The sequence below is a fragment of the Falco peregrinus genome, chromosome 14, assembly GCF_023634155.1.
Source record: "Falco peregrinus isolate bFalPer1 chromosome 14, bFalPer1.pri, whole genome shotgun sequence".
Classification (NCBI taxonomy): Eukaryota; Metazoa; Chordata; class Aves; order Falconiformes; family Falconidae; genus Falco; species Falco peregrinus.
Genome location: NC_073734.1, coordinates 7,326,164 through 7,338,888, shown reverse-complemented (window position 1 = coordinate 7,338,888; position 12,725 = coordinate 7,326,164). Strand labels below are relative to the sequence as shown.

Below are 12,725 nucleotides of genomic sequence, written 5' to 3'. Positions count from 1 at the left end.
AATAGGTGTTCAATAGGGGTTACTTAAGGCATGCTCCAGTACTCCTGAGATCTCATTCTCAATGTGTCAAAGTTTTCTTTGACTTACTAATACATGTGGGGTCAATAGCTGTATCTTTTACATAAAAGATTTCATTCAGCTTTTAAATGGCAAGCAATTATGAGAGAGGTTTATAGACCAAGGTCTTGGTTTCATATTATTTATGTTCTAATTAATTTACCAGTCTGATCCACACCACCCCCCTCCCCTTCCCCTTGCCTCTTTGGCTACTAAGTGTTGATCTTTAATAGTTATCATGTTCCTAGGATTAATGGGTTTTATTTCTTTGGAAAGGTCATTCTTGATGTAATGTCACTGTTAACACAAGGGAGGCTGTAAGCTTTAGAGATTTTGCTTTATTGTGATTTGCTCAAAAATGTTCGACTACATGCTGTCTTTCCCCTGGGGCGAGCTTTCGCTAAACTCTTCTGAGTTAGTACAAGTTCTTTTAAATTTTTGACTGTGTTCTTAAAATTCATTAAAAATACTCCTAAGTAGCAGCATGCACTGTCAAAAAGATCTGGGTCTTTTTTTTTTTTTTATATATATAATCTATTTCTATTTATTTCTGGATGACTCTAGGAGCCTGAAAATGGTAAAATGAGCAGTGATAAAACAACTTGGGTCATATCATTAATTAAATTAATTAAAAACATGTATAGTCTCTTAATAATAAGGTACAGTTAACACTTCCTAGTAAAAGAACGTAAAATCACTTGAAAACCAGCATTGAGCAAGAAAATATGAAAGTGTACATACTTCTAATAATCAATTTTGGAATTGAGTTCTAGGCTGAAATAATGTTAATTATACTATAGATCCTCTGTATTTCGCAGTCACTGTTGAAACAATTTAAAATTATACATATATTTAAATATATATGTGCGATATAAGAATACATATATATTAAATATATTTTTCTCCATTTCATTCAAGTATCTTTCTTCCCCTCTTGTTATCTCCAAGTTGATCAGTTACTGTCTTTCTGTTAGCTCTGACAACTTCTTGCAGTAGTTGATCAACCATCAAGTTTTACTGGGGATAGTGGTGCTTTATTTTGACTGGCTTTCCTTCCTGGAATTTCTGTTCTGTGGGTTGTGAGACAAAGGTAGAATAGGTAATATGTCTAAGTGTACTGTGTAGGATAACGGCAATGCTAATGACCTCTGCCTCTACATCTAATAAACTTTAACTACCACCTTCTTTCTTTTTGGTGGGCTATGTATTTATTCAATACGCTGGTTTAAGGCTTTCCTCTACCCTGGGGGCAAAAGTTAGTTTATAGGTGAGCAAGATTCTGGTTTGTATTTTGTTTTGTACTTTGATTTCTAAGCTCATTTCCTTCTTCTATAGTTATATATTGTGTGCATGATGTAACTATTTTGTCCTATAGTTAACTAAAAAGGTATTTCTTAAACTTATTTTATATCCTGAAATTATTTATGTCCCTAAACTTTACCAAATGGAAAAAAAACTAGCATACACCTCTTTATTTCCTGCAGCTGTTAAATATGACATGTAGAAGTAGTACTGTATGCCACCAGCTTTCACTTACAGTGCTTTTTGGTCTGGTTTTGTGAGATTGTATAAACCTTATTCTCTTATTGCTTAACGATGTTTCTCATGATTCCCTCTTATAACACTTGGAACCACTGAGCAGTTTCACTTACAGTTGGTAGGCTGAGCTGTGTTGAGTTTATAGGAGTTTTGTGAAAGTGGGAAGCTGATGAGAAGACAAATGTGTTGTCATACTCATTGAAAGAAAGATTCAGATGACTGACAAGCCCTCTCCTTACCAAAAGAGAAACCACCTATGAGCTTATTTGTTTGTTTTTTAAATGGAAATCAATAGGAAGCTAGTCTTTAGAGCTATTTAACGCTATCGTACTACTATTGCCCAGTATGATTTGTAGTAAAGGAAAAATGTGTCATGTGCAGATAACTGTGCAAAAAATTGTCTATAGCTTGTTCTACAGAATATATGGCCCTTTTTCCTGTATAAGTCAAATAAAAGCATGTCAAAATAGGTAGACAGGGCTGCATTTGGCTTCTTGCCTTGTGGCAATTTCTCAAATTATATTATGAGTCTTCAGATGTTAGGCTGCTTGTAGTTTTGGTTTTTGGTGTCCGTCCCCCCCCCCAATACCCTTGCTGGAATCAAGTGATTTACCTGAAAGTATCAATTTTTTTAAAAATCTTGCATTCGTGACTGTTTAGGAGAAGGTCAGAAAATGTTCAACAAATGTTTTCTTGAAACTGAAAACCAGACGTTTTCACTTGTCCTTATGCTTTTGAGATCTGGGCGTTGGTTCCCCTTTTTTTTAACATTTCAAGGTGATAGCACTGTGTATGTGTTTAATACTCAAATCCATGTTGTTCTTTGAAAGATTGTTTTCAGTGAGCTCATTTTCAGTTTTAGCTTACCAGCGCAAAAGACAGATGTTCAGTGCTTTATACTATAACTTTGTGGAACATAAAGAAAAAGATAGGTGGAAGGTTGCACTTTTTTTGATAATGATCATACTGTTGGGAAATTAAACATGTATCATATTCCTTATAGTTTCCAGCCATCCTATCAAAAAAACACTATCTGCTGTAAGAAATATGATCTTAATTTTTTCTCTAATGGCTTTTGCCACATCAGAGTTTTCTTGTGTGGAATAATGACTCTGCCCCTTGCAACTGCATGTGAAGGGTTATAAATATGGTTAAACAAATCTTAATTTATTTCCTGATTTTAAAACCAGAGATCCATATTTTCATTCATCTAAGCATTTAGTTGAGTCGTTACTGCTGGAAAATAGGATCAACCTGTTTATTGCATTAGGTGATAAATAACTAAAATGTTTGTTACAAGCAGATCTTTGAACAGGTACATTGTTGTAATGCAGTTTAGGTTTCAGTAATACCATACCTTGCAGTATAACCAGATCAGAACTCTGACTTTCAATGTTTCTTTTTTATGCCTCTTTCACTGGTACAGGAGTGCTATTGAATGGCTTATTTGCATTATTCTGTGCCCTGTAAAATGAATTTATTATGCAGCTTCTGTAAATAGGCTAACCAGTTGTAATCTCATTCCAGTGGTATATGGGTTTCAGCAAAATACGATTACTTTTTTTTCATAATGTTTAAAAATAAACAAACAAACAAAAAAACCCAACCCTTGGAGACCAGACTGTCCTTTTCTCTGAGGAGCCTTATTTGTTAAATGATGTTAATAAACATGATGGGTAGGTATTTACTACTTAAATACATTTTATTAAATGTGAAAATCCTTGATGAACCAGGATGGTAGTTATTGCCTGGATTACAAAAACCTGAACGATGTTCAGATACTTCTGTGTAGATAAAAAGTTGATCCTGCACTGTGAGCCATATGGGTACAAGCCATCTTGAGCCTGCAAACCATTATGTATTGGCAAATCCTGAGTATCAGCTAATAAGCTCTGTTGAGAGGGAAGGTTAAGCTTGGGCTCGGCACTGTAAAGATGTTTTCCACTTGTGAGCAGAGTTGGTTCCCATCTGGTCACAAAGGGCATAGATTTAACAATGCATGAGGGTATGCATCTGTGTTTGTATTTCATAAAGATTAATCCTGACCATTTGCAAAAGCTGCTTAACATTGTTGTAGCTAAATGGAGGCAGCATCTCTGTCCTTGTCAAATGTTTCAGCTCTTTGAGTGTTTGTTAATTTTAGAATAATTGCGATCCATCAGTATGACAAGACTTTAAAAAGGAAAAAGAGAATTTTAGGAAGCATTAGGCAACATATTTTGGGCTTAAAGAAATACTAATACCACTTACCAGACCCTGGAGAAAGGTAATCTGGAATTCTTTGTGTATTTTGCACATGTGCAAACTTAAGCAGACACAATGAAAGGTTACCAAGATGATCAAAGGAATTTATCCTGGTAGGAGGAGATTGAAAGAGCTTGGTTTGCCTAGTCTAATAAATTGAAGACTTAGAAAGGAGAAAGGTTAATTAAGTTATGAGGCAAGACTTGTACGAGAATAAATGGCTGTAAATTGACCACGAACAAATTTATTTTGAAAGCAACTAAAAGACCATCAGAATAAGGGTCTAGAATTGAGGAATGCAAGAATTGCTTATGATCAAGACCAAGTAATCCAGCAAGAAGATTGTACGTTGTCCCTGCTTGTGACACCAGAGGTGGTTCCTTCAGGCCCATGTAAGGCTTTTCTTGGTTCCCAAGTCAAGCAAACTCTAAGGTAGCACAAGTTCTGATGCATGGAAGATGTGTCAGTAAGGGTTTATTAAAAAACCCTTAATTTTAGAGTGCAGGTTCATGACAGCTTCACCAGATGGTGATGTGGACTGTGATGGTCACACACCCGACCATGCTTTTCCAGGTACATTATTCTGTGGGCACTGGCTTTCACAGAGCTACCCGGTGACTTGATTGCAGAAGCAGCTGTGACTGGAAGAAAAACAAAGAGTAGTTGGTTTACGGGCAGGGCAGTGCCTGGGGAGAGAGGGATTATCACAACTCTGGTTTCAAATTGGGGTGCTGTGGAAGTGCTCTCATATTTTCTAGTACACCTCATATTATCCTTTACTCAAAGCAATGTGGACTCCGGAGTTAGTTTGGCTCAGAACAGCCCTTATCTTAACTAACTGATAGTACCTCTTCCCAAGATGTTGAATTTCAGAAGGAAAGTAGTTGTTTATTCAGACACAAGTGCTGGCAAACTGCTTCTTGAGTAACTTAAGTTTTCCAGTGTCATGGAAGATCCACACTTTTAACTGAACATGTGATAGAATTCCTATACTAAATGTACATCCACAAGGAATGTTCTCATAATAAAAAAGCTCCTGTGCTAGATAGAATCACAAAAAAGTTTGTAATTTTTTGTTTCCAGTTAACGGATGCCTACCGCAGTCACAATGCTTAGTGACAGGAGAACTGAATTCATTTGAGCCAATAAAATCATTCTAATTTGCATTTTCATAGCCCACTCTTCAGTACTCCAAGTGTGACTTTCACTTTTAGGACAGAGCTATGTGGTAAATGGATATATAGGCCCTTTAAAAGAATATTTATCATCCTTGAAGAATCTTAGTGCCAAATCTTAATAGCATTTCTAACAAAAATGACTGGAATTCACTATCAGATTTATAGGGAGAGCTGCAGAGATTGGGAATACTCTTTTTTTTTCCTGAACTTCCTTCCTAATAATAAAAAAAAAGATGTTAAAGCCTAAACCAGTGAAAAATTTCCCTCCAAAATTAAAATATTGAATAAAAAATCTCCAAACTGTAGTTCTCTAGAAATGAAATTAATGCAAAAGAATTGTGTGTTTTGTTTAATTTAGTTACTTTCAGAGATAAATAATTCAACGTACCTTTATGCAATGTTAAAATGCCTTTGTTAATTATACCCACCAGAGAATAAGTTATTCAGGCTTTTGAGTTGTTTTTTTTTTCTGTTCCAATTGATCTTAAAAAATACAAACAAGGAGAACTTCATGTCCAGTCTGTATGTTATTTGATGGAACAATTGCCTTAGGACCTGCTGACACGCTAATTGGAGTCCACATAATGCAGAATCAGAACCTTACTTAAAGTGGTGCTCTCTCCATTCTGTTTCAGTATCCCTCTGTTAATTTCATTTAACTCATTTAAATCTTAAGTAAAAACCCTTAAGATCAGCTAATAGGTCTTACTGACTTCAGTGAAGGCAAGATTTCATCATCTCTCTGCAAACTGCTGTGACTGTGCGTTGCACATTACTTGCTTTTCTTCTCTGGTGGCTTCCTCCCTACCCATTTCTGTGGGTCTAGTGTTGCAGCACCTGAAGACAGAAAAAGGTTTTAAAAGGTTTTAAGATTCAAAGATCTTGCTCTGCATGACAAAAATATTTTGGCATGTGCAACTTAATTCAGTGTCGGTGGTTCTCATTATTCTGATTACTTTTTTTCCTTCTCAGTTCTCAGTTTTTAGGATTGCTGTATTTTATAAAAATATCTGAAGTTTTCGTATGCAAAAAAGCAAATTTCTAGGTTTTGTGTTTCCAGAGAAAAGCTCAGAAGCATAAATTTTCAATACTTGCTTCCAAGTGAATGAGTCACATGATTAAAAAAAAAAAAATACCCAAAACCACACTTAAAAAAAAAAAAACAAACCACAAACCCATCAAAAAATCCCCAAAAGCCCATTTGCCCCCCAGAAATGCCGAACCAAACCCCTCGTTTCTTTGGAAGTGACTCATAATTTTTGTACTTTTAAGATTATTGCTATTAGAATTGAGTGTGGTTTCTATTTTAGCTCTTTTATGGGCTTTTATGTTGGTTTGTTTGCATTTCAAATTACTTTTCTGAAGTCAAAGATAGAATGTGGTCCTACAGAATATTGCTCTATGAAATGAGATTTATTGTGTGTAAAATTCATGTCTGGGCAGATGGTTTTCACAGGTGTCTGAGCCATTTACATCTCTAAATAAAGCCTTGCACAAGGATGAATTTCACACCATAAGAATGTGTGTGAAATGCAATTAATATTCTGAAGCTTGCATTTTTGTGCTAGTTGATGTCATACAGGTAGGGTTAATGAAGATATGAGTGTTTTACAGTAAAAAATGAGACAATTATTTTCCAGAGTGAGCATGTGGCCAATCTAACCTGAATGGAGTTGCTTCATGTACTGAAACTTGGAGAGTCAACAAGGACATCAAGATTTTGAAATTCTTTAGAAGGTGATTTCAGAGACTAACTTTCCGTCACCAGTAGAGGAGGTAGAAGAACCCTGGCTTTTGAGATCTGGTAATACCCAAAAGTACTTTAACATCAGAGGCTTTAGTAATTTCCTCTGCAGTATGGTATAAAATTGCTGTCCTCTTTTGCTTTTCAATCCACATTCTATCTGAGCAGCTTTCAGTGCAAATGCTGAGGTCAGTCAAGGTCACCAGCATGTGTGTGCTGTTTTATTAACTAAAAAAAAAAGGTGTTTCATAGGATTGATACCTCATCAGTAGTTTAGTCCTAGCCCAGTGACCAAACTTTCACAGGAGCCATCTGAACTGGTGACATTTCCTTATAGTGACTGGTAATAAATTCAGAAAGACAAATTGTCAGGATATTAAAAATGAGTCTTCGCTCTGTACATTTCTGAAAAGCAGTAGGTTATGAAAAATTTTGATTCTGCATGTCAGTGAATATAGGATCTGTAGGTCTGAGGAGTCATGACTCTCTGGTTTGCTTTTCAAACTTCTACCCCTTTAGATTTTCATGAGCAAAAGATGTTTGCTGTGTAGTTGTCATTCATTTGAGAATGTGGCTTTTTAATTAGTAGTGGCTGAAAGATCCTTTTATACTAATTGCTCAGTACTTACCTGACTATATATGAGAACAATATTTATGTATTCTGAATTCTACATATATGACATTTCAACATTATTTTTAGTGTCTTTACCTGAAGTCTTTCTTTAGACAGCTGTCAGCCCATAACACCTTTTATTATACCCCAAAATATTAAAACCTACATGGTGCTTAAATTCAGTATGTATTCTGCTTTCAAGAACATTCTCTTTGCCTTCAACGTATACCTGCTTAGTTTGTTTTTTCAAGGTATTTTTAAAGACTTCTTTTCCCAAACTGAAGAACCTCAACAGAACTTATTTTAATGAGATAGACATTTAGTTCAACAGAAGAAGTTTCTTCATGAGAAAAAATAATTATCTTTTAAAAGCACAATTATTCTTTTAATTTGTTAAAAACTCTCAGTGTGGTGACAAATTTAACATTTCGTCTGACATGTTGAGAAGAAGAAAGTGCCTGGAATTGCACAAGTAGAATAAAATGTTCCATTTCACAGCAAGGCCAAGCCTGAGTCTTGTAATTATTTCAAAGGGAGTAAAGGTCATTTTCTATTTGCTACATCTGTATTGTGCGAGGCTTCTGTATCAGGCTTACAGAAGTTAACTCATGACCTATTTAGATTGCCCAGATTTCAAAGTCAACTTATACTGTCACAAATCTGATAAAGTAGACTTATTCCTTTCTCTGAGGAACTAGATGCTGTCCAAAGCAGGCTCTTTATTTATTGCTTGTACTATAGTTTGTAAAACAAGAGTTTCAACTTTAAGATGGCAGTAGGTGGGAGATCAGAACATGATTTGCCTCTTACTAGCTATGTTAATAATGCGGGGGAAGAGTTGTTTGTAGTTAATTTTCAGTATGCATTGCTTGGGCTATTTTTCTGTTGTGAACTTATATAACTGCTTGGGTTGTTGCTTGCGTCTTGGAATCGGAAGAATTTTCCTTCTGCTGTGACTGCGGGTTTTTTTGCATAGTTATTCAGTAACACCATGAGTCAGAAAGGCAGGTATTTTTAAAATGCACCTGTGCAAACAGAAAATGTGTGCAGAAAATGCACGCATGCCTGCTTTTCTGCGCATGTGACCATTTAAATGCATATAAGTCTATTTTCTTTTTATAATTGGTAATCAAGTTATATGCACAGTTTTGAGGGCAGGCTCCAAATATGTCAGTACGCATTTGCAGATGTCTCATTCTGGAAGACTGAAGGGGACAGATCCAATTCTCAACACCCCGTAGAGTCCAGCATCTGCAATGAAATCAATGTAGCAATGTTGATAATTGAATGAAGGATTAGGCACTCTGTTTTTAAGCCTTTGTAAGACAGGAGGTGGTTATGTGGATATATAGAAGTGAATAGTAGTCAAGTGTATTCCACCTTGCTTGATGTATTGCTTCAAGTTTTTCTCTTCTTTCTTGGTTAATCCTTCAAAGGCACAAACAGAGCAGATCAGGATGGAAGGCAAAGGCGTCCATCTGCTGCGTTTGACTACCACCAGCTTAATTGTCATGAAATATTCTGGCTGTTTCTCACAGCCTGCTAGCACTTCTAGCCAAGCTTTTATAGCAAATGTCAGTGACATGAAACAAATGATCCAGCAGTTGGTTTCAATAAGAATTAACCAGGCTAGGTGGGGGTGTTGCTGTCTTTGGTTTTTACAAATGGGTTCACATAAAACTTCATAGCGAGCGTGAAGTGAAAACTTACAGTGAGAGTCAAACACTGGAACAGGCTTCTCAGGGACACGGTGGAATCACCATCCCTGGAAGTTTTTGAGAAATGCCTAATGTGTTGCTTTGAGGCATGGTTTAGTGGTGGGTTTGGTAGTCCTAGGTTAACAGTTGGACTTGATGATCTTAAGGGTCTTTTCTAACCTAAATTTTATGATTCGGTAAGTGCGTGAAGGGAGAGAGCAGATATGTGTTGCTCTGTTTAGCGAATGGACTGTGAGTGCTGGTTAAGAGGGAAACATGCCAATGTTAAGGTTTTGTAGGACATCTCTCTAGGATCAGGATCAACATACCTAGATGATAATGTGGTGGAGATAAAATTTAGAAATGTCTGAGATGCTGCTATTGGGTTGTGAGAAGTGAGAGTGCGTGCAGTTGAGAATGTCACCTGAGCTGGTGAAGGAGAAGGGAGAGGGGAGAAATTGTTCTTGCTTTACAACTGAAGAGCTTTATTTGCAAAATTTTAATCATGTGTTGAGGATGTCTTGAGTAAATAGTCATTTGTGCGGGGCCACTTGAGTTTTAGAATTAATATCATTCAGAATCACTGTGTCTGACCGTTTTCTTCTTAGTCATTGTGTGCCCCCTCAACCTATTTTTTTCTTCGGCCATCCAACAAGCAGCAGATTGGCCATAATACCGTTGAGATCAGAGTACTAGCCAAAAGTCAGGTTTTGAAAAACACCCTTGGAGGTTCTGAAGCAGAAAGTACTTTTGGAAATACAATTACACATAAATAGGTTGAAAAAAATAGCTTTTCCTAGTTTTGAACTTGCCTCCTTTTGCCTCTCTCTTTAACCTTTTAAACTTTTTAGTATTTTTCTTTTTTGCTGCCTCTTTCTTGAACATCCTTACCCCCATGCTCTCATTTAAAAGCTGCCAAGAAAAATAGCCTTTCAGATTTTTGTCTCTATTCAGGGACAGAACACAAAACCTCAGAGACTGAGATTAGCATTGTACCTATTTCCAACCAATTTTATTTTGCTTTTAAGCTTACTCTTTTGCTAAGGTGTTCATGTGGTGGCAGGCATCTTTGACCATGTACTAACAGTGACACAAACTGTACTCAACTCTAACCTTCAGATCCACCTCCGCTATAACGCACACATTTCATTTTCAGCCTTCCCTTGGTGTAAATGAGCTTTTTATTACAGGGGAAACGGACAAACTGTGGCTCAGATGGGGGGCTGGGGGGGATACGGAAAGCAACACTTCACATTTGTTAGCAAAGAAGTTCTTTTTAAAGGAAACTTTTCTTTTTCCTGTGAAACTTCATCCTTGTATAAAGAATTCCTTCTGTAACTTGGTGATCAACTTTCTGTAACTAGGTCTTAAAAAACTAACTTATCAATTATTTAAATAAACTTAAATGTGCTCAATTTAAGCACGTATTTAAGCCTAACTGTATTCACCTGTGATTTTTAGAAGCAACGTTACATCCTACGTTTTCAAAAAGACTGATAATATCCTTTATTGGCAGTCTGAACTGAACCTAACCTTGAAAGTTGTTACTATTTTGTAATTTCCATGCCAGCCCACATATATAAAAGCAAAAACCTTACATAAAAAAATGTTTAGCAAGATTTTAAGGGGAAGCGTGATGTGATGGATATTTTGTTTTATGAGTGTGGAGCCTAATGTTTTGTTTTATGAGCACTGAGCCTAAACCTAGTATCATTCCCAGAAGCCGACTGGTGGATGAATGAGTGGATGTTAAAAGTCCATTTCCTTTTTTTTTCTCCTCAGGTTCTGCTGCTTGCCTGTGCAGAAGACTTAGAATGTGTCCCTGGATTCCAGCGAAAGATTTTTTATATTGAACAGCCATTTGAATTCACAGAGGACCAGCCAGTTCTGAACCGTATGTTATTTTCATGTATTATTATTGTGCAAAAATCAGAATTGTTTGTGTATTCATATTGCTCCTGCCATTTATCAGAAAACTTTTTTTTTGTACAGAGGATTTTCAATATTTGATTTTGTCTGGATTCCCCTGCATTAATCCCATATCTCTACAGACATTACTCTGTTCCATGTATTAGACAAGACAAAATACTATCTATAATAATTTATGACAATATGAATATTGAAAAAACTTAAAATCATCCTCTATTTTAGAAAGTAAATTTACTTTGTTTTTTCTGTCTTTCCTATAATCTTGGAAATCAGGGCTTTGCTATCAGCATTTCACTATTACTTTATCTCTGCAACTCAGATTTAGAAATTTATATCTTAAAAGTTTCCTTCAAAGCTGGTGCATGTCCAATTCTTTACACCAAATTCTTTAAACCAAAGGAGATTTAACTGTCTTTCAGTCCCGGTGTTAGTTCATTCAAATTTGTGAGCAAGTGTTAAAACTTGTTCGTTCAGGTCTGTGGCTTTGGGCCTTCAGGTCTGTCAGACTAAGATAGTACCTTACCTAATGGCCAATGATTTTTGAAGACAAAGATACTGAGTGCTGCAATTCTTCAAAACTTCCAAACATGCCAGGACTTCTGCATATAATACATATTAACAAAAATTTCTCTATCATGCTTGGTTTCTTGCTGTTAGACCAAGAATTTTTACAGTTGCACAGCACCTATACTACTACATACAGTATCTAGATCCTACAATGTGGTGATACATAGTAATAGGTTGGTGAAATCAAGAAATGCAGAACAGTATTACTCATTAAATGTTTTACATTTCTCTGTTCCCTCCAGATATTACTGCTACGTATTGATATATTTTTGCTGTTATGTATGTTTGGATGAAATTGTAATCTGTGCGTGCTCGTTTTAAAATAGCACTAACTTTTCAAAATGTAATGTTGGAATTAGTTGCCAGAGTCTGTTGAAATTACTTTAAGTCACTCGGCCTTTAACAGGTGTTAAAATAAACCTTTAGGATAACATTTTTAGTCTAAGCATTTTGTTAAGTTACTTATTCAGCGTTGATTTTTCAGAGAAAATTTGGATGATAAGTAGTAATGCTGTTCAGAGATGTGAGATTGTTACTCAGTTTAGAAGAGAGATTTCAAACTTTTAATTTCTTTAGGCATTTTTTTTAAAAATTCTTATTTTAAAAAGTTGATAAATATATCATTCCTACATGTTTAAAAGTAGGAATTCTTAGGTTCTGGGAAATACAGTAGATTTAATAAGCACGCGATGTTGAAGACTTATGTAAAGAAAAGTAATATTAGATGTTAGTTTTAAGTTGAATAAAATAACCTTTGTAGTATTCTTTGGCTGCTTCAGAACTTTGAGGCTGTAGTCTGTCTGGCCAGATGTCCTGATTTGTGCTTGTCCTCCCAGACACCAAAATGATGAGTTGGTCAAGCCAAAGTTGACTGGGCTGCTTTGTGGTCACCTACCAAATTGCACTGGTGTGAAACTAGCACAATAATTAAGACGTTGTCATTAATAAGACTTCATCATTAATGGGGGAAGGGGGGGAGAGGTTGGGGAGAAAGGAGCATGAGATTTAGAAATGCCTGGAAACAATCTTCAAAATTAAATTATTTTGATAAGCAGACACTAAATTGGCCTAATATGTAATGTTCAACAAAGGCAGCCTGTCAATGTGTGATTCTAGTTAATTCAATCACTCAAACACGATGTCCTTCATGCAGCAGC

At 35.9% G+C, this 12,725-nt stretch overlaps 1 protein-coding gene across 2 annotated transcripts in view; it reads left to right on the top strand.

Annotated features, from left to right (window-relative positions):
* Positions 1 to 12,725, top strand: part of CDH13 (cadherin 13) — a 509,204-nt gene that overhangs the window by 87,523 nt on the left and 408,956 nt on the right. For both annotated transcript variants that reach the window (XM_005234781.3, XM_027782937.2), the window contains exon 2: positions 10,855 to 10,966. In XM_005234781.3, the coding sequence (XP_005234838.1) occupies positions 10,855 to 10,966 (112 nt within the window). The remainder of the gene's footprint in view (positions 1 to 10,854; positions 10,967 to 12,725) is intronic.